Source organism: Bombus vancouverensis, chromosome 2 (assembly GCF_051014615.1).
Source record: "Bombus vancouverensis nearcticus chromosome 2, iyBomVanc1_principal, whole genome shotgun sequence".
NCBI classification, from domain to species: domain Eukaryota; kingdom Metazoa; phylum Arthropoda; class Insecta; order Hymenoptera; family Apidae; genus Bombus; species Bombus vancouverensis.
In genome coordinates, this window is record NC_134912.1 from 11,455,722 (window position 1) to 11,479,286 (window position 23,565).

Below are 23,565 nucleotides of genomic sequence, written 5' to 3' on the forward strand. Positions count from 1 at the left end.
ATCTTGCTCCAGACCCGTCTTATCGAAACATTTTTGCCGTATTTTTACTAAATGTAGAAGACTCGCGTTAATTGCCTATTCATCGTCGGCAGAGTTTTTCATTCGTATCATAGAAATTGATTGAAGATTCAAATTTTATTTTCTTCGATATTCGGATTATTTTCTTTTCGAACATAGACTACAAAAATATATATTTTCTATTATTTTTATAATTTGCATAATTTTTATACATAATTTGTTGCTTCTGCATATATTTCTAGATCGGTTTCAAACTTTACCGACGTAATTCTGATAGTCGAGTCACAAAAGCTGTCTCTAAGTGTTCGAATACGTTCGCGAGCTTGCGTACGTCGTCTGCCTGTCGCAATATCGGCGAAGAATTCGAATATGACTAATTCAATGAGATAACATGCTAACCAGTCGATAAAAAGTGAAATCACGATCGAAAATTCGACGAACCTCCACGACGAAACAGATTGATCGCGAGCCAGCGGACTACAGGACCAATTGCCAATGGAACGCGGAATATTTTCACGAACGTGTTTTGGCACGCTCCCACCTTCTATTATATCGCGTCCAATTAAAATGAAAGGGGTAAAAAATCGAATCCTCCTACCCGCCGGTGATCCAATTATCTTTTAATCGTATACTCTACCTCGAGCTGATCGAACGCTCAACATCTATCTCTATAAAAAATGATGCCTACCAAACTCGGTATTTTAGAGGATCAAAAATATACAGCAAGTAACCTCACATATCATACTATCTTTTCCTTGAATAATTACTATACCATGTATGTATTAATGAAATATACAGGTGCAAATTTTTTATATTGAATTTTGTATCATTTTCATATGACTAAAAATATTTGACAGCGAAGAGAGCGTGTAATAGAAATATTTCCGAGGAGCTACGTCCTGAATTTGATCAAGATTAAAGTAGAAACAAGCGTATTATCTAAGAACGGTATAGAAACAGAGAAAAGAAATTAAAATTAAAGGCAGAAATCAAATATTACACAGATTGTCCATAGTTTGATAAAATGAATAGTTTAGAATCGTAAGAAGCCGAAAACGATTACCCCATAAGTTCGATGAATTTTGTCTACATTTTCCACGGTACTCAGCGCAGCGTGCCTTTGGAACAGTGGCGAACGATCGAAGCCACGCCACGCCACGCCACACCACGCCACGCCACTGCTAGAGTCAGGCAAAGCGAGGCCAAGTCGAGGAATGCCCGAGGCTTTTGCTTAGGACAGTACAGCACACACGCTTGCGCTTTCCGTGTGTGTTGCCGGCAGCTCGCGGCGTAACAACGCGATTAGTACAGCGGCCGCGAGTCGAGAGTGGTAGGTACTCTACAAGATAGGCCGCGGCCGCCTTTCCTCCCCGGTAAATCGGCGCGGACTGTACGCGCGCACGCTGCCTTCACGGAGAAAGGATATGCGGAAAGGTAGCGGTAGATTCTCTAACACACGTCGAGCTCTGCATATCCTGCGCTTGCTTCTCCCCTACCACGTCCACTCTTCTCGCTCCTTTTTCCTTCATCCTCGCCCTTCGTCTGCTTCGCCACCTCTCTTCCCCTCCCTAGGACCTTTCCTGTCGACGAACTCACGAGTTCATAGACAAGGACTCGGTGTTGTTCACCGCAGGTGGGACCGTCGAGAGAGTGAAACCAACGTTGTGGAAGGGAGAGAAGCGTAGAAGGTAGGAGTGGAGTGGCGATAGCGGGGAAACGACGGGTGTTGGAGGGATGGAAACTCGATGGTGGGGGTTGCAGCGTTAGAGAGGGGTTGCGTTGCGAGTTGGTAGGGGTAACAGCGAGGGTTGGAGTGGATAATAGTGGGGGAATTGGTAGCTGGAAACGAGGGGGAACTCGAAAACGTGTAAATGCGTGTGCAATACTGTTAGAACGCGGCACGACTCGCCTGTGTGAGGCTGTATGCACGCGACGCTCGCGTGTGAGTCAGCTTCCTGTATCACTGGTCGAGTCATTCCGTGCATATTGATATTTTCGGTATGGCGAGCATGCTGCGCTTCGGCTACGTCGTTCGACTCCATGCAAAACCATCGTCGCGAATTTTCCTCGAGCTTCTACCGTTTTATCAAGGGGATTTGGAAGTTTCGCGTATGTATAATCGAGCAACGAATTGTTAAACTCGTGGGGTGGGGTATCGATTCTGAATGGAGTATTCGAATGGACCGCGCGAAATTGTCGAAGACTTTCTGGACTGGGCACGCGCATGCGCCATCATACTTTACCCGATCTTGGCACGCGAAGTTGAAAAGTAATATAAAGAACGAATGGAATTTTCTTGTAAGATGAAGAATATAATATTAGAGATATCATATTATGGGTTCTTGTTCTTTCAAAAATCAATGTAGGAAAGAATTCGGTGGTTTGTTATAAGTGTCTGATTTAATTTTTCACCTCCGGAATGTAATAATATAAGTTTAATGTAACAGGAATGAGCTATTTTTATGATTATGATTCTATCTTCTCCTTCCCCTTTTTATATTGCTAAATTCAATGGCGAACATTGCTTCGCGATATTTGCGAATTTTCGCTGGTGGTGGGAGTTAATTCTCGCACACACAAAGAATAGGGCTTAATTATAGTCCGATATCTGGCTATTGGGAGTGTGCCCAATAACGTTGTTTTACCTCCGCTAGGGTCAATGGCGAATATTTATGTTTTACCTATTTTACAAACTGCCATTTTCACGCTGCGCACATAATAGCGTATGCGCCGTTCGCCAATTGGCCGCTGATATTTAAGGATCGATCATTTTAGCGCAATTAACGCGATACTGTTCACCAAACCGGTTTATCAAACTTGTCGATAATTCACCTTGCTGCGGTATAGATATTTATCGTTCTTTCTGATATATTTTCCATTATAAATTACATTGCAAGTAGATAATGTTTAAAACAAAGTTTTACCTATTTGAATAATATGCGCATAATTTAAGCATTCAAGAAAATTCACTTAATCTCGATCACATTTTAGCTGTGAAGAACGTACATAATTTATATCTATAAATCATATCTGTGGTACAATTATAATATCAGTTAAATTCATTAGACGCGATATGTTAGTACGATGTTGTATCATGACTGTCCTAGACGAAATATATTACTCAATTGTGGAGAAGAATTGCTCCGAGAAATATATTCTTTAATCTTAAAAATCCGTATAAAACGATCATATCCAATTTCAATAATTCAGTTTTTCCTTTCAAAACTCGAAATCCTCAAATGTTGTTTCGATTCAGCAATGTTCGATGCACCAATCTCTTTTCATGTATCCAAATGCATTTTCCTTTCCACTCGTAATAAGAGGATTGCAAATCGAGTTCCACTAACGATTTAGGTTTCCATAGTACAGCCACGACGTCCAGATATGTTCAGACATATTAGAAATGGCGAATACGCGTATAGAGAGAGAGTCCATCATCCACCATCTACCTCCCCTGTTGTTCCATGCTCGAGTTGTACCAGCGTTGTGGGTTTTCGTTGTACTCTGCACTGTTCTCTCCGAACAAATGGGACGGAGACACAGAAAGAGACAGAACGAGAAGAAAGAGAGGCAGCGAGAATGGATGGAAACGAGAGATAGAGTTGGTCCTCGAGCCATTCGTCGAAGCCAACCTCGAGAGAGCCGCAATTATTTTATTTTTTCGTCGCGAGCCAGCTGCGTCTCACGGAAACCAGATCGAATATACGAATAGTCGAGGTTTGAAATGCGATCTGTCGCAGATTTGTGGCGATCTTGATGGCGCGCGCGCGCGTTTGAACGAGCAACGGTCGTCGCCGGCTGAACAATCGTCGAGGTTTCTACTTGACGCGCAAGATAACCCGGATTCTGCCGAGCTTCCGCTTCCAAGATCGATTGGAATTGGCTTGTAACGCGTTATGAATCAGGTTAGGTGAACGGATTAGTAGTCTCAGTATGTTGCACTTTTCTTTTGTTTCTGTGTTCATATAATTCTATTTTATTTTCTCTACCGTATACAAACGGTATTTCTTACGAAAATAAAGTAATAATAATAATGATGATGACGATGATTTTGAAACAAAATTTGAAATATGCGTAAAAATATTCGAGGGAGGCTAGCGAAAAGGAAAAAAATGTTGTTGCACGTGTATAGTAAAATGTTGTTGTTATCAAACATTTGATGTAAGTTTTACAGAATCTATTCGTATTAATAATATATTTAGACGTATTCAGATTACGAAAATTTGTTATTATTACAACATTATTACAACATATTTGTTAATATTACGATATACGGTAATGATAGCGTATCCTACATATACTTCAGATACTTAATACTGAAATAAAATGCTTATTCGTCTCTCCTAAAGTTCAGCCGATGACTTGAATTGACAATAAGTTGCTACTGATCCGTTATAATCAATTTCAAAAATAATAATAATAATAATAAGTATTGATTCTCGACGATTGTTCTCATGATATTTCTTCGCCGATCGTCGTCGTCGTTTTCGTGTTCATCGAGTGTTCTTTTTCCGTTTGTACCTTTCAGAGTACGAAAAAACGCATATAGCGGTTTTACCGCGCCTCCTCTCTCGGATGTTCGTCGCGGTAAACATTGACCTCCTTTGCAACTGGCGACACGGTGAAAAGACGCTTGAGAAAGAAACCTCGACTTACCCATTTTGTCGTAATATCCTGGCCATTGTGGAGCAACGATGGAATGTTGCTCGCACGCAACATCGTGCTACACCGGCGATTTTGTTTGCTTTCGAGGATGATCGTTCTTATTCTCGATGGCGGATGAGAATATGGTCCAAACGTAATTTTATCCTTGTTGCTTTCGCTGATTCTGTACTCTACTACTGAACTATCATCTGGTTGTCTATATGGTGATTTTTAACCTTGAGGATACTTTTGCCACAATTTTCTCTAATAATTTTGCATATACTAAAAGATCACAATGGTTTTTTGGTATTTAGTTATTATGTTTATTTAGTATTTGGATAGCAACGAATAATAAATGTTTGCTCAGTTTGTTTTGCTAAGAAACTACGGTAGGTCCACTAATATGGAGAAAGGACTTTATCTTTCTCAAATCACTAGTATCTTTGATTCCAGTTATAGTACCTTAATTTCCTATCGAACCTATTCCAATTAACCGAAATTTCGCATTATCCATGTCCATTTTAACGACTCCCCGGAGTTGTTCGCGTGGCGGTGTCGTATTTTATTGCATCGGTAACGTCGAGTTAGATGCAAATTAATTTACGAAGCCGTTCGCCGCGCGAATATATTCTCATAATTTCCAGTTAATCTTGCCGAGTCCCGCTACTATAACCTAATATTATCATTGATATATCGCCCGATTATTCGCGAATTACGAAATAAACGTCGATAAAATTTTGTTGCCCAATAACTCTCGAATTTGTAGAGTGCTATGAAAGTTGATCTAAAGATGGTTATTTGATCTCCGCTGATAAAACTTAATCTTCACTTTACTACGAAGAAAAATGTATTTTCTTATTCTTATCCGACGAACGTTTCTTAATAACAAGTTTTTTATCACATTACCGGAAAAATAAAACAAGAAATTAAATTTTTACTAAAATCAATCAAATCATGCGGAATATTAGAACGAACGCCCTGCGTATTTATTTTTTTCTCAATTGTATTATCCTATTTTAAGCAAAATCTAAAAACCATAGATATAGTTATACCGCGAAAAAAGTATTGAGACCATAAATAACAAACAGAGAGAAAATTTATCTGATAGCCAACGTGGTAAAATGCATCGAACGATAAAGAGAGGTAAAAGAGGAAAGAAAATGGAGAAATTTTCGATTGAAACGAATAGTTAAAGCAAGCTATGGTAGAAGGTTTCCTCCATTTCAGCTCGGTCGCTATCCAGGTCACGAAATTCGCGCTACACCTACGGCCAGGCCCTATCATCGGCATCGCTCTCCTGTCGATACTCGGCTAGAGGACGTCGGGGGATTTGGAAATACTCCGGTATGCTGCTTTTCTTCCCTTCCTCGACATTTATCCGAGAACGTGTCAACGAGGATTCTCCTCCGTTAAATCTTGCCACGCGACAGTGATTAAGAGCCGCTGGATTGCTTTTTGCACAAATTACAGCGTGAAACGTTAGTTTAAAAAAAGAGACGAAAAGCGCTGTATTGATTCTTTCAATGTTTCACGGAGATTAAAATGTTTGTAGAAATGAACGTATTATTTATTACGATTGTTTCGAAGGAGTTCGTTGACATCTGTAAGGAAAAATGTCGATTAGAACAAATAAATATCGTATGGAAATTATTTTGCAATGGATTTCAGCAAATTGTTAACTAACTAAACAGTAAATGTATTGATTCTTGATAAAATATTACTGTCGAATTTTAGCACGCTACGTCTCTGCAAAAATATCAGAGGAAATGTGTTCCTGTTATTAATAACTCGTGAGATAACACTTTTTTTGTTGACGAAGAAAAATTCTTCGTTGAAAGTTAAAACGATATACTGGTGCATTGTATCGAATAGACAATAGTTCGATCATTGAGCCTATGATTGGGAAAAGTTCTAAAAATGGTATTCGATCGACAGATAGTAGACGTGTCTCGTCTTTCCAGAAAAGTACCTGCAAGTACAAGTAGCTGGTGGGTGGTCGGTTTATGGTTGCTCGTAAGTCGCAGGAACCCGCTCGACCTCGCACTGGCATCGTTCATGAAATATCAGGCTTGACGGATGCATTTTCATAATGTGGTTCTCTAGCAGTCTCGCCACCAAGGGCAAGAAAGAAGGAAAGAGAGTCGCTACGATGCACCATTCGCTGGATATTTTATGGTACCGACCGCGGTTTTTCAGTTGGCCGGTGCACTTTGTAAGCGTGAATTTCTCGCTGCAGCTTCCGTGACCCAAAAAGGTTCGCGCCGTTGCATTTTTCTACCCGAGCCTCGTTGTTGATTGTACTTTCACGGGGATAAATTCTGTCCCGTTTTCTTGTCGTGTATTCGGCTGAACGTCGAGGTGAAATAGTTCGAGTCTCGCTCGTTGGATGTGATTAGGAAAATTAGAAGGCGAAAGGAGAAGTTAATTGCAGTGGAATTTCGATCGGGTCGAGTGGTTTTCTGCCATTGTTTTGTGGAGTTACGTATGTTCCGGCAAATTTTGGAGTAAATTTACGTTGGTTAATAGATATTCAAAATTCGTACATAATGAATATGCTTCGTGCGCAAAGTAACAAATTATGTTACTCTAATAATCTACTCTTCAAATTATACGTCGTATAAAATTTTGTTAAATTCTACTACGAAGAGAAACAAAAGTCACAGTTGATCTGATATCTTATTGATACTTGACGATATTATTAATATATCGAAATATCCATTACGTTTCTATCTTATCATTAACGTTAGTAATAACAGAACAATGAGGTTGTGGTGTGCAATTTTGTTACTTTTCTTCCGTCAAGTTATGTGTAACATATCTCTTCGTAGTAGTCGACAGTAGATTCGGCCGGTGCAAAGCAACTGCGTTACGATATGGATCGAAGCTTTCTTATCGTCCTAGAATAATTTAGTAGATGTACGTCGGCACGGTGCGTTGCGCATAAACTGCTCGTAAAGTGTGGCGGCGCGATTCCCACTCGGATGCAGCTGCACGTGTAATCTGATAATGCAGGTGCAACGAGCCGACATTGGTGACGATATTAATATAGTGAAATTATTGCGAGTGACACACATCAGCGTCGATTCATTACTTATCAGGCCGCTTTCACAGACTTTAACGTCGTCCCCATGGCAATTATTCGGAGAACGAACCGTGTCGAAACGCTGCCCTCGTCGAAGCACCGGCGGACGTTCTTCGACTTGTTGATCTCGCGTCGCGACGACTCCCACGGTCGTCTTTCACATAACGTTACAAGGATAGCCTTCGTGGTAGTTATTTTGATGCCGTAAAGTCAATCGGACGATGTACTTAACCCATTAGTAGCCTAGATTGTGTTAATGCAATATCTCGTTATTACGTTCTTTTTCAGTCAATTGATATTATTATCGAATTTTATTTTTTAATATTTTGCGCGTTTAAAATATTATAGAGAAATAGAAAAATAGAAAATAGCGAAACATCTCTTTCTAAAGAAATCTAATCCGAAGCAACTCTTTCTCCTGTGAATTCTCGTCAGCGATACTATTCACTGAAAGATTCTTACCGTGAGTTCCGCTGTTCAGCTGCAAACCTCGCGCGTGCACCTTTGGTCAGCGCTAACGAGAGCTTCTAACGATGCAATTAAGGTGCATCGGCAGGTGGACCGAGGATACGTATCGTTTGGTTGACCTTTAAACCCTGCTACTCTCAACCCGCGTTTCGGTGACGACTTGCCAGTCTACATGCATCCATAAAATCCCGTTTATAGCGAGCTAGATTTCCGGGATGTTGATAATGAGACGGCTGCACGCACCACCAGCGCTGAATATGTATACCTCCGGCGTCCATCGACGCTGCGAAAACGTTCGTAAATTACGATCGTTAAGAAGCACCTCTTCCCTTACCTTCTCTTTTTCTTTCCTTTTCTTTTCTTCTTTTTTTTTAATCTTACTTATTTATTTTTCCTTGGGACGTGGATCGAAGGTGGTGGTCTCGGAGATACGAAGTTTCGTAGAATTTAATGATAAATTGATTTGAAATGTTAGGTGGGTTCGATTCGGTCGATGATGCTTTGAGACTCGTCGAGAAGATTATCGAGTCGTTCGACGTATATTTTTTGACATTTAAAGAGCAACGTTGGATGAAATTATTTTAATAGTTTTATTGCGATGGTGTAGGATACAATATTGCCAGTCGGAATTATTAACGATAGAGTGACATTTGAAGAAGCTGTTCTCATGTTTTTGTCGAAGGTCAAAAGTAAATAGAATTGTACAGGATTTTATTGGAATTGGATTTTTTTTTAATAATGTTAACGTTGTTAAAAATTGCGCAAATTATCATATATATGAATAATTTACAAGCGTGTTTCGTCGATGCATGTAGATAAACGATAAAATTTCCATTCTAACGTTCCACTTTCTATACGTCAATCAATCGACTTTCCTCCATCTTTTGTACCGAATATCTTTTAATTCATGCGTAGAATTTATGACTACCGACACATAGTCTTGCGAAGTAAATCACCTTCAACATCCTCTATTCGAATCCTACAAATCATAGAATCCTAACAGTGAAATCCGAAACGCATCAATCTCAGAAACGAATCATTCAGAAACTGATTATTCCTATCGTTAACAAAATTTCTCTAGAGAGTATTGAAAACTTGTCTTAAATTTAACCTACATCAAAACCTCAACGTCAAAAAATTCTGTAATACAAGCGTCATTAGATTTACCGTACGTTTCACTAAATATTCCATTTCATTGCCTTCGTTATTCGCATGAAAGGAACACGAGGAAGAAACGTCCAGTTGCCAATATATCGTTGAAAAGTCGGATATTCGGTTACCAACATCGAAAATAAGATCGCCTACAGTGAAGTTCACAAGTTCTGGTTAGTCAAGGCTGACGAAGGATAACCTTTGCTACTCAGTTTGACTATCTCGGTGCCCTCAACTTCCTCCACTAAGTCCAGGAACGTTCCTGTTACCTCGTCATATCCCTTGAGAATGCCGGCAACTTTAGGCAACAAGCGCTACAGTGCACACGATTCTCGAAAAATAGCGATCGAATTTTCATGTTTGTTATTCGAAAAATGATCCAAATTGAGCGAAACGTGAAAACTAAACGCGTTGGTCGCGTCAATTTAGTACCAAAACGACCATCGTTCGGATATCATCGTACGAATCGTCGACGTAAGATGGAGAAATTTCGATAAAGTTATCGCTATAACGTTGCCCTTTTTCAATAAAATTCGATCATTATACGTTCGATGGAAAAATAGCCAACTATACAGTAACACTGTTGGAGTTTGATTCGTCAACGTGTTAAAGATCTACTATATTTCAGTGTTGCATAACTACATTTCAGTGCTGCATAACTACATTTCTGTGTTATAGTTCTTGGCGAGTATCTATTATCAGCTTTCAAAGTCTCTTAGAATCCTTCCATCGTACGTAAGTAAGTGTAGTAATATCAAGGTATACGAAGAGAATATCGTGGCGAACGATCACGCTCGTAATAGCTAAAGCCTTAAGATAATCACCAAATTATGCAGCTTTTACTACACACCTCTCATTATTTCTATGAACTCATAATGAATTAATCCACTGTACAGCAACATGTAAGGTTGCAAGATACGAAAATTGGTAACGCGGCTTCTTTTCTTTAATAAATCTCTCTTGGCATTGGTCTTGTTTATAAACGTGACGCTTTCGGCTAGTACGATCGCTTATCTTTGTAATGGAATTGAATCTATCAGAAATAGTCGATCAGACCCGGATTCTTTTGCCTATTGAAAACGATCCAAAGAACGCAACATGGTTACGAAAGGAACATACGATCCGTACATGAAGGGAGCAAATCGCGCTACTTCCGCACATGTCCCATAAAACTCGCATACGGTAGTCATCAGAGGCGAGCTCACGAGGAACCTCTCCGCGGTCGACAAAGTGTTAACATTTCCGGCCGGTGTGTTTCTGAACGAGCGTGGGCAGAAAGGTGGCACGCAAATTCGCGAGCTTGCGCTCTCTCGGTGCTTGTTTGCAGGAAAAAAGAGCATCGACCAGCGGCAGCTTGCCGCTGCTCTCTACCGAAGAGAGCAAAGTAGGGGAGTAGCGAAACCGGCGTACGAGGGGAGGAGGGAAAGGAAAAAAATAAAATTGGGAAAAAAAAGAGAACAGTTTCAACCGTGAAGCTCGGAAGAGAAGAATGGAGGTGGTACGCGTCTGCGAAAAGCAACGAACGTAAAAAAAAAAGAGAGGAAGAGAAAAAGATAGAAAGAAGGGAACGTGGCCAATTTCACCGGCGAATTGTTACGAAGCTCCTCGCTCGCCTGTTTGTCCCGCCGATTCGGTGTAATCCGCCGTTCAATTTTCATTACCGCGATTTGTTTCTGGCCCGTGTCGGTCGTGCCTACCACGTACCGGGGGAATTTTCAGCAGACATTCCAGCGTATTTCGATTCCGTTTTCAACTCGTCCATGAAATTGTTGCAAAGTGCAAGAATAAGGGATATTTTATTGCATCTCTCTGTTCCTTTTTTGATTGGGGGCTAAGTGGGTTTTCGAGTGGGTAAAGAAAAAGGGGATGAAATAGGGATGCAGATGCAAATGGAGATGGAGAAATGTTAACCTTAAATGATGTGAGCACGTGAATATGTATATAGTTTAGGTGAAATGTCGTTTGCAAATGAATGTTTGAAAGTGGAACAAAGATGTCGCATCTATTTTGTAATACATTACATAGAACGATATATTGTATTTATACTATATAGTCATTTTGTTATGAAAAGTTGGATATGATAGAAGATAATAGAAAGATAAAATAATATTTAGGTTAGATATATATATATGCATTTATAAGATCCTTTGTATACTGTAGATCTGTATAACGTGGTATAAAAATTTCGACGATGCTTTTACTTATAGAACTCGTAAAATTAGAGAGTGTGGCGCGTGTAATGTATTGGATAAATTGATTTATTGTAATTTTTATGATAATATACTAGAGACGGAAATGAAGCGATTTATGTAGAATCAAAGATAACAAGTTACGATTTCCTTGTGTTTCTTCAGTTCATACGATTATACGTAGTCGCATAAACCAATTGTTTATCCACATTCATTATGATTAATATTCATTCAGTGAGTGCTTAATATTAAAGCGTAACCGATATTTACTCATAATGGATATCCGTTTAAATAAGTATCATTACACATTTTAATCGACGTCAATTCCGATAGCTGGTGCGTATGATTTATTTTTGTGTGATCATCGGTCTTAATTTCCTAATTTCATTTAAATTACAAGCGGAATTAGTAAACACTATATGGAATAAAGTAAAATATTTTCATCATTTACCATTTACGGACAATTTTTAGTTTCCATCAAAAATGACTACAAAATTTTCTCATGTATTTCTGCATAGCGATTGTATTTTATTTTAATTTTATTTAAGTTAGTAACAGAGCTAGTAGCAGCTTCGTAAAACGAAGTAATTTCCAATAAAATTTCAAGCACCCATTATTTATCACTTTTTATCAAAAGAAGTTTAACATTTTATTACACGTTACATATTTTTGCATCATGATCGCGGTTGGTTCTTTTTCTTTATATTTATGTTACAAACACGAACATAATTTAATTTCTACAGAACAAAATAATTTCTACTAAAAATAAAATGCCATTAATCGTTATTTATTTCTTAGCATTTAATTCGTCTTTTAACTCGTTCTAAAATTTTATAAAGATGCGAGATAGATGTAATACATTCGTATGATTGGCACCAGAAAAGGAAACTGGTCTTTTTTGTTGGTTAATGTTTAAGAACATTCCACACGGTGGAATGAATCAACAGCGAGAGAGAGCAACTTCGAAAGGTTCTCGATTATTCGAGAAACTTGGCACTTAGATCCTCTCAGGCGACGCCTTTTGCGCTCCCATTTCTTCGATGCACTTTCTTCGCTGATCTCCGTGAAAGTCGAGAGCAAATTACGCCAAGGCGAAACCTCGCGTCGAATTAGAACCATCCGGGACGTCGAACCTGTTCGAGTACTTCCGTTTTTTCCCCCATCGATGCTTTGTTTGTGAAATAATTTACATAATTAATAAGCTTTTCGAATCATTACCTCACGATATTTATCTTATATATATTGGCAAACATATTTAATATTCGTGTAAACAATTTTATTTTATATCTAAATATATTTTAGAGCGTAGATAAATTAATCTGACGCGCATAATTTTTTTTTCTCGTTTGTTCTTAGCAGTTCGAATAGATTTGAGTTTGTTTTTAATTAAGTAGATTTCAGTTAAGTGGTTCCCCTGTTACAATTAAGTTTTATAACCTATTATAAGCATATAATCCTTTATAACCTATTACGGCATCTAAATTAAAGGGGAACCGCGCCCATTCACCATCTTCTTAATTACGTTGGAGACTAATCGTTAAATTTAAGGACCCTTTTTTTCATGTGGTGTGATAAATTCGACATGTACAGTGTACCGCGTAATTAATGGTACAATCGAAAAAGTGTATTTTAAATTAACATTTTGCAACTCTCTGTAGCTTGGAATGTTGCATATCTGGTATACTCTTTACATCCTTTTTTTAAATTCTTATTTCGTTTTCTTTTTATTGTACCGATTGGATTTTATCGGTGTTGCGACGGACTGATAAAAACTCTGTTTAATAATAACAATCGTATAACGTTGATAAAGTTATTCGATTTGTCGTCATATTACGCCAAACAAATTCACCCTCGATCGCGTGCTTCTTTTTTCAATTCTACAAAAATCAACAGCTTAATCTTCATTAAATTAATCGAATTGACTTCTATTGTATATGCCTCGGATAGAAGATACCGAAAAAAAAGATTTCCCTGTTACAAATTTTCCAAACAGATTCGCTTTTAATTCTCTGCTTCTTCGATCATCGTTTCCCGAATTCCTCTATTTCTTAACAATTCCAGGAACGCAAAATATCCTCCATGGACATCACAAAAGAGGCTGCATTACTTCTTTCGCCTCCGTGACACAAGGTATTCACGACGAAGGTTGTTTGTAACGGAGCGGTAATAGGTGGATTGTATTCTCGGCAACAACGTAGCAATTCTCGGTTCGAAGGCTCGATTTAGCAAAGTAAGAGAGAAAGAGAGAGAGAGAGAGGGGGAGAGAGAGAGAGAGAGAGAGAGTAAAAGAAAGGGTGAGAGGGAGACATACGGGCCGATCCAAAGGGCAAATTTGCAGCGGCCGTCACCTGCAATTAGGCGGACGGTCGCCGTACAACAACGTGGTAGTATGTGCGCGCGCGCGCGCATGAAGCTGGAGACCTGTGTTTCACTGGTACATGCTGTGCTGCTTAGGGTTGCTCGCTTCAGCGCAGCCAATTTCGGCTTTGTCATGGTAATTTCCCGCTCGCACGAAATAATACCACGACAGCCAGCCAACCTGCCAGAGACCGCCACGCATTTTTTTTTTTTTTAACATGATCGCGATTTTCTTCGTTCCTCTGCGAGGTTCCTCTGCAACGAATTCTTCGATCAACGATAAAACCTTGTTTTCACCTCGGCATTTTAGGAGATGATTATACTTTTGATTTTGGTTCTGATCCTTCCCTTTCCATTGGTTTGTGTGTTATTTGTTTCTCCTTCTGTTTGGTTTGGATTAGCTTCGGAGTTAGATGCCGAGGAAAGGCGAGAAGTACTTACTGCTTACGTAAGTGGATTTGAAGAAGTGATTGGCGATGATTACACGCGAGGTGTAGAAAAGAAAATGAAGTTGAGGAGTAAATGGTGAATCAGGACGTGGAACGTTGGTTCGTGGAAACGCCGGATGAAAACCTAAGGGATGAGAATAGCGATACTGGTATCACGATTGAGCGTGTACCAGGTGAAACTTTAGGAAATACGAGATTAAAGAGTTTGGCCTCTTCTTGTATGATATCGAATCCTTACAGAGGGGTATTATTCAGATTGTTGAGTAATTTATTATTATTAATATTATTACTATTAATAATTATTCGAGACTTCGAATTGTACAGAAAGGAATTTCTTATAAATAAATGTGCGGGAGATCCAGTATGTTTTATTTCAATTAAATTGTTCAATTTGTTTTATATAAATAAATTGCAGAAAATTGTTGATATGGAGAAAGTTAGATGCTAAACTGAAGATAAATTAATTCGAATTAGTAAGTTAATTACAATCAAGGAACCGATGAAAGCATGATAGAGATTAAAAGTTAAAATGCAAAAGTAAAGTAATACAAGCATTACGTAATATATAGATTTGGCTAATGTAAATGTTTGGTTCATTTGCCAGTTGTACATACGAGCGTTGTACTGTAAAATATTTTCGATATTTTATCTGTTTATTCTTCGTCTGTGAAGTAGCGTATTTATTTAAAAAATAAAAGCAAACCAGCTTTCGTTGCGTATGTATTTTTAATGACGTAACGCAAATGCCTGTAAAATTGGAAACAGAATACATTCATTCAATCCAAACTAAAAGAAAAAAAAATCACTTACATTAAAGTAAACCGATTAATAAAAAAAAAAAAAAAAATAATAAATCTCATAATCTTCAATCTTCCTTCTCTTAATTCTCGAATTTAATAATCAAACTTCGTCGCATCCTGCAAGTTTTCTTAAAATTCCAAACATTCCAACCCTCAAACTCATTTTTCTCATCCTGAAATAAATTTTTCTCATTTTCTCCAAATGTATTCGCGTTCCTCGCTGACTAGACATATCCAAGTATCATTCGTGTATCTAACACGGAAGAATGACACGGTTACGTCGGTGACTCGTCGTGCTAGAAAGTTCGACAAGAAACGAGAGACAACGCGAAGCACGAGCTTCAGCAGTCGGCATGGATTAAGCAGGGAATTTCGATTGACGTACTTAGCCCGTTAATTAATTGGTTGCCAGTATGTAATTCAGCGCTTCCGCATTCTAGATCACGATTGTATCCCATCGCGCCGGCATTCTTGCCCGCATACTATCGGATGCCGCGGATGTTTCTTACACGCGCCGCGCACCATTCGATCGCCAGTAGAATTATATCTTCAAACGGGCAACAATCGTCCGTTTGTTCGCTGCGAGTTAACAATACCAGGCATAGTTTCTTTTTATTTTGAAGAAAGAATTGACACGATTATCGCGATGACGTTGTATTTCTTTTTGGCGAGGACCAGTGACGCAGATTTCGAGTTTTAATCAAATTTAATTTAAGGTACTGTACTTTTACTTTGTAACATCGAATCACGCTCGTGTTGACGATTACCATCCGGACGTAACGAATAAATCTGTATTCGTGAACAAATTTAATTTTAATCCTGATTTCAATTTTAACAAGTGAAATGTTATCAAATACTCGTTATGTGTAACATTTCAATATTCTTCTTTCAATGCAGTATGGAAAATGGCTAATCTTAATGCAAGCTGTTGCCAAAAAATGATAAACAAAGAAATTAAATTTGATATTTCTGTGTTCAGTTGCCATTGTTGTGCTGTTCGTTATGTGTATAGAAAGTATTCATTTTTTATTTTATCTGTCAAAAATTCCTCCATTTAACATATAAGACCAAAAATATAATCCACGAGAATGATCGAGGCTAATCGAGTTTTTGAGAAAACCAAAGATCTGCCGGACCAAATATCCTCGTACCGGATTAATCAACCAACCAAGTGAAACCCCAGTTTCCACTAATTGATAGAAACGTATTGATAGAAACGGTTGAACTTGCTATTTCGTAAACGTGAAGGCAGAGCGTCGATTTTACGCCGCGTGTACAGACATTTTCGCTAGCAGTCAACGTGAAAATGTATTCGGTGTGTGCCGTCGCCGAAGCCTCGCCGATAGGATCGATAGACGCTAGAAACGCAGCCAGCCAGCCAGCCAGCCAGCCAGAGCAAGCCTCTGCATCTCCGGGTCGCCTAGAAACTGGCTGCGCGATTCTGTGTCAGAGTAACATAAGCGTATAGCCTACGATATAACCAAACCTTAAATTGGATCCTTAAATCACCTGGCGCTACTGATTGATGCAGTGACATCTACGCTCGCGTCTGCATTCTACCACTCATATGGAAGAGCAGTAATCTAGACAGGGATTGGTTCGGTTCTTCTTCTTCGTTATGAGGATTCCATTGAAATTTGGCAACGAAACGGTACAAGATAATTCTATACCTAGCTTAAGACAGATTTGGAATTTTTCGACTTATCTAAATTTGCAATTTTTGTCTCGGACTCGTCTCCGGATTGTGTCAGAGGAAGCTTGCTATAATAATTATAGCTGAAGTATATCTTATACAATCCCAAGTTACATTTACGTATTATTGTTTTAACAGATTGTTTTACGACTTTACGGTATTATCACCTAAGTATGATAAACTTTCTCATCACATAGGGATACAAATCCTTTGCAGTTGATTCCTCGTTTTATCGCTGTAAAGTAAAATATTCGACGCTCGTGACAACGATCCAGCCTCCACCGGGCGAAAGTTAACTTCGATCTAGCCAGCTTTACGATCTCGCTATCTCACTAAAGCTCCGTGACTCTAAACGTTTCCCTCATTCCGTCGCATTCGTCCTATTATCATAAGATCAAAAATAGAAAAATTCCGACGACCGAAGCCTCCGAAAAAGAAACTGCGAACTTGCGAAGAAACGATCTCTGGGCAAGCGCGATCAATCGTTGGAGGATTCTGCGCATGGTTGCCTCGTAACGGTACGAGGGGCTGGAAAGGGGAGCTTCGATCTTGATTTCGGTTTGGTCAGCCAGGATGGCAACTCGACAGACGGTATTGTTCGCAAGGCGGACAGGTTTCTCATTTCCATGAGTTTCGTCAGCTTCCTCGTTCGCCTGTGCCCGCTTGCTTAGCATCGATTAAACGATTACATTGCAGAGCCGGCACGATCAACTGCAGATGGGCACCTCTATTCGCGTTTAGCAAACGTTCAAGCTCCGCTCTTCCTTCTTTGACTTGTACATCGGGTTCGCGTGGATCGATTACGCTAAGACGATAAGTCGATTAGAGCGCACACTTCGCAAAGGTAATACCGTGCCCGGATTACATCACCCCGGAACAAGGGAGAAAAGAACGTGTTCCAACCGTTTGAACAGCCGGCTGGTTGCAAGGGACCAACGATGGCTAGCTAGCTTGGCCCTCTCGATCGATCGCGAAGATATAATTTCCTCGGCTCGACCAGCTCAGGTGGACTAGACCTCGTCCTGTCCTTTCCCGAGAGAAAGTTTTATGTTGGAGAAGCTAGTCGCCTCGGAGGAATCGTCTCGATTTGTAGTTTTGTAGTATGGAATCATAATAGTTTTCTTAAGGCGGGATTTTCTATAAGCATCGGATACGTCAGTACTGTGCAGAAGTAGATTGACGAGTAGAAGGACAGTACAGGGGGCAGGAGGAGTACTCATCAGGCGATATGGAGGTGATCATTTCGAGTACTGAATTAAATTAAAATTGACTGAAATTTTATTGCATTGTATATCTGAACTTGTGTATACTATTTGGACAAATAGATGATGTTCTATTATATCGTGTATATAAAAATACATAATATCCTCGATTTATACAAATGAAATTTTAGCCGGCGATTAAACGAATTCTTGTTCGATGGTTATGCTTATTCAAATTCCTATCATATGAAAGAAAAATCTGCAGTAGCGTTTGTCCTAGATAAATTGAAGTAAGTAGAATTCTACTGTACGCTACAGCCGAGAATGCGTATGAGATTAAGGTTTATTCTACATATTACGATCGGTCGGACTCGTATTTCTTCCTGACGCCTTCTTTCAAGCGGGAATGTGATATAGTAATATATAGACTTCAATGCATCGTAAATGAAGTATCTAATTCTGATAGGAAACTTTTTGCGCCTGAACGCCATATCTAAGCGAAAGCATTCAGACGCACGCGTCTGACGCTTACAGGAAATATCTCCTTTATTGTGTTCCGCGTATTGGTCGGCGACTCGTGAGATTGGAAAGATTACTCAACTATGGTAACGAATACAGTTTATTTGTACATAATTATTTATATTCTTTGAGCACGTAAATCTAATCGAAACTATGTTTTTCTGTTACAGGTAAGTACTTCAAATATATACTACAAGAACTACAATCATGCAGATTTATTGGTAAGTTCATCTAACAAATTTCCAACTAAAATTCTTCTCTTATTTCGACCTCGCAACTATTCTTACTTTAATCAAATCGCAAGTATCAACCACGCGTGACGAAGAATTTATCGATAAATCTAAACAAATTATTTAATCGAAGTAGCCATCCAGCATCTAACGATCAATTAACTGCACGAATCTCGCAAAATCTAGCTTCTTAATCGATCATCAGGTTGATAATTGATTTTCTTTAATCACGACAATTATCTCTTCGATCCTGCTTACTTTCAAAGAAACGATGTTTCTCAAGTAGCCAATCAACGCCCACGATCTCTCCTCATTTGCAATAAAATCATCAAAACTGTCTACTCGTCTAATTACATACGTCAAACAATACGTTGCGATCGTTTAGTTTGCGCGCGTAAGTGTGTCATTGCGAGCCATTAAAGGAAGGCTAATTTTCGGCCGTTTATCGTAATAAATTGAACGCGCCGATTAAACTGTCACGAGCATCGAAGCGCGGTGTATCGAGCGGCGCAAGAAAGGAAGCGGACGATGCGTTTCTACACGGTAAATCATCTGCTTCGACAGAGCGTTTCATATATCTGCGAATTGCCGGTGCGCCGAGCAAACTTTCGCAATAGTGAGAGGCGTGTGCCGTTGCACGCAGCTTTTGATCTCCGTCTGCGAGCGGTTCTTGTGCCTTGTGTCACCGTTGCGTAGCTGCACTTTGGGCCTCGTCACGCGTTTCCAATCCCCGCTACGCTGTTACAAAAATGTCTCGCGCAGTACGCGCCTTGTCTTAGAAACCGTACACAGAGTCGTATTTCGTCGCGATCTAAATTCAAAGCAACTATTTCACGTCTAATAAATAAATTTCATAAATCGATTATGATCGTTTAATTTCTTGTTCGATCGTTATCATATCCAAGTAATTGCTCAATTTGTCCAGGAAGGATAGTTGCAATTAACACGTGAATTATCGTATTGTAATTATTCGAATGACTTCGATAGTTCATAGACTTTGCTCGAATACACTCGATAATAACATTATAGCGCAGACTATTCCTCACTGAAGTTTGAAAAAATTATGAAAATACTTATAATGCAACTAATATGCTAATTTCATATCCCAGTAGGTCTCAGTGATGTCGGAATAATTAGAACAATCCAATCATTTTCATAAAAATTTTTCATTGTACCATTAACATCGTAAGGGTTCACTTATTTGTATATTTATGTGTATACCAAATTTTCTTTATTCTTTAATTAATCGCCTCGCAGTCACGGATGAGATAGCTCGCGATACAATATCATTCGTACGATGGCCACGGACGAGTTATCCCACGTGTCTGTTTATTAGGGCAAAAGTTGTAATTGCGGAAAAACAGATCGCGGGGTGCTTGGTTCGTGACGATCATACGAACGAAACTGTGTCGCGAGATATCTCGTCCACGTTTTGCGAAGCGCTTAAAAAGCTTCTGCCGGTTCAATCTACTCATCCGGACGTAAACTTCTATTTCACGTACGAACAAAGGATCATAGGAGAGAATCAACAAAGTTTCATTTTACGTGGGCTTTAGTTACACAAACTGTACGGCTCCAATTGTTCAAATAAAAGAGATTCTATTGTGACAAACAACATATTACTGTATAAACGTCTAAACTGTATCTCATTTCCTCTCCGTTGTATCTACTGTTATCAATCTTTCTAAGAAACAGCGATCAACTAAATCAACCTGAACATCTGAACCGATAATGACCGAGCGGAGATTGTTACAATCGCCGTGGCGAATCTCATCCTTCGCCGATCGTTTCTCTTACCTCTCGAAACACTTTCACCCTCTCGCTTTCCGCTCCAATCACTGTTCCTTCCGCCTGCATCCATGAACAGGGATCGCGAAACGCAACCAAAAGCCGATTAATACCGCGTAATCGTCGTAAAATCACTCGGCAGACAAACACAGCAGGTGTATCTTGCATAAAAGCAAGGATAGCGAGCATAGTGCTGGTTTCGAATCGAAAACAGGTTTCAGGTGGATTCGACAAAGCTTCAACAGCGTGTTCAAGAGAAACGAAGAAGTAAACGATAGTGGATCATGAGGAATCTTACTTTCTCCAGTGATTCGTTATCGACAAAGAGACGGGTTATCGTGGAAATAAAGGAACGCCTTTCTTTGAACGTGACGCGGCAATCTTTCACTTCCGGCCGCGACGAAAGAAAGCGACACGACGACGTTGACGCGAGCCTTCCTATAAAATCAGTCGGGAACAAACGAAACGACGATCACTGAAAATCAAGGAAACTTCTTTGAGCTTCTTACTCGATAGGAAAAGATTTTTGATTGTGAACTTCCTTTTATTCGACCACCTCTTTTTTTTTTTTTTTTTTTTTTTAATCTTATTCGAAGGAAGATTTTCCTTGGAAGTTCGTGAAGTTTTATTCCAAGGTCTTTGTTATCGGAGATCTCGATCTGGGAGGCGGGATCGTCGAAAGGTTTCGAAGAAAACTTCTCGATTATTCACTTACTCTTTTGACACGAAACTTTGGTAATTTGGTTTGACAATAAGATCGAAAATGATGCCATTTTTCTTCCCTTTCTGATGCACTGTAAAATACGATCAAAAGCGTATAAATATATACACACAGAAGGAAGAGTATAAGATAGCGATTTTTGCTCTTTTGAACCAAAGAAACAAATATTTTTCAACGAAGGTTCACGTTGAAAGTAGATATTCGCCGCAGACTTTGCACCGAGATATCTGAAACGTTTCTAATCTCCAAGCTCTATGTATCTATGTAATCTCTATATGATCTTCTGTATATCTTTTTGAGACTTCAATCTATCCGAATCATCTGTGAATCTTTTCTAACTCAAAATTTATGAATCTCGTATCAATCTTTTCTATCCTAAAATTTATCTTATCTTCCACGAAGCTTCTCAAACGTAGCTTCTCCCATGAATCTTCTGTGAATCTTCTCTAATTGAGAATCGACTTAGCTGAAACGTATAAGATACAAAGCTTACAAGTATTCCCCGACAAAACATAATTGGCGAGTAGAAACTTCAAAGAGCAACGTTTTGATCGTTAGTGACTAACAGTGGCCGTCAGTGATTCTTGGTAACTGTCCTTTGTCCATCCTTGGCTTTCTCTATTGTTCATGAGATTCCTCTAGTTCTCGTCTTTTATTTTGCTCGCATAGCTCGATACTAGTAACGTGTTTTTGTTTGGAATCATCTCTGAGCACGGTGGATCGTGGTTCGTGGCCACAATGAGTCGGTCTGTTGTTGATAAATACTAACCATTTGTTAGAGCCGTGGCAAAGTCGATGTACGATACGGCCAGCGCGATTCGACGCGATCGTTTCTATGCGGGAGATGGATGGAAGCATTATGTGTGATTGCTTGAAAGGAGAGGAAAAACTCGTGATTCCTGGAGACGTGGTTGACGAATCGAAACCGTACGTTAGCTCGTGTTATTTCTTCCATCTATGTTTATCATTGGCGTGCGGTAACGCGTCAAAAATATTTGTGTTTTTAATAACAACGCATATTTAATATCTCGCATATTTCGAAAATATTCCTGAGAGTAGATAGGAAAAATATCGGTACTCTGAAATTTGCATTTATATTTATTATATTAGGTCGTCCGAAAAGTTTCTTTCGTTTTATAAGGAAATAATGGATGCACAATATTTTCTGTTTTATATTATTTTTGTCGAATTACGTATGATCCATTTTGTTCTATTAAAATTAAAGATCACAACGTTCGACAGATTAGGTTTCGTGTTTGTATAAAGATGCGTGGTTGTAAAAAGAAAGGCATTTTTCGAACAAGCTAATATTTACATCTGTGTAATGCATTCGTCGATCGAATCTGGGAACAAAGAATTAATAGAATGAATTTCATTAAATTAAAATTCAAACAGAGTTTCACGAGAAAAGCATTCGAAAATCTTCCATATTTCTGAATATTTTAAAATAAAATAATCCCTTTCTCCCGCGTAATAGTTTAATATCTGCCTGACTGATAGGATTTTGCATGCAACAGCTTTGTAAAATAAATGATATTGATCGATTAAGTAAACTCTTAATTACTCGGTGCTTTCTTGATCCAAGTTTCCAATCGGTAATTGACTAGAGGTAGCTAATCGGTAAAAAAAATAGTAGATTATATAATTAAATAGGGAGAGCAACTGCCTCCGGTGAACAGTTTAAAATTTCAGTTTAAAATCCAACCTGCTGAATTCACTAAAAGTACAACTCACACCTAGATGGCTTAATTCAAAAACAGTGTTTTATGTTAGCTTGACGCACGGATCACATACGTGTTTTCAAATTCCGCATTCGCATTCGCGCGTTTATCTTGTTTTAGGATCGAAACAGGAACAATTGGATTTTCACGCGTAATGCATCGGTCACCTGCGACAGCTTTTAATGGCGACGTGGTAGGCGTGAAATATAGACATATATATTAACCGTATTGAGATATGTTAAGTATCGCGGAACTGTTTTCCACCGTATCTTAAAATCGATTCCACGAAGATAAGTCAGCCGGTGATTGTTAATAATTCACATCGATGATTCAACTGTAAATGAATCAGCCCACTGACGAAAAGTTGCGCGAGACTACGTCGAAATTATTCTGAATTTGAAAAGAACGATCTGCAATTTTAATATTTAAACTTTACATTTTCAACTTTTGAATGTTTGAATATTTGAATCTTTGAACTTTCGAATCTCTGAATATTTGTCATCCTTGAATCTTTGAATTTCCGAATCTTTA

At 38.9% G+C, this 23,565-nt stretch overlaps 1 protein-coding gene across 3 annotated transcripts in view; it reads left to right on the forward strand.

Moving 5' to 3' along the window:
- mam (neurogenic protein mastermind) overlaps positions 1–23,565 on the forward strand; it is a 249,779-nt gene that overhangs the window by 60,986 nt on the left and 165,228 nt on the right. Inside the window, exon 2 of one of the 3 annotated variants that reach the window (XM_033345475.2) lies at positions 5,890–6,006. The exons of the other annotated variants lie outside the window; for them this stretch is intronic. Within the exon in view, the coding sequence (XP_033201366.1) occupies positions 5,890–6,006 (117 nt within the window). The remainder of the gene's footprint in view (positions 1–5,889; positions 6,007–23,565) is intronic. 3 annotated transcript variants of the gene reach the window in all.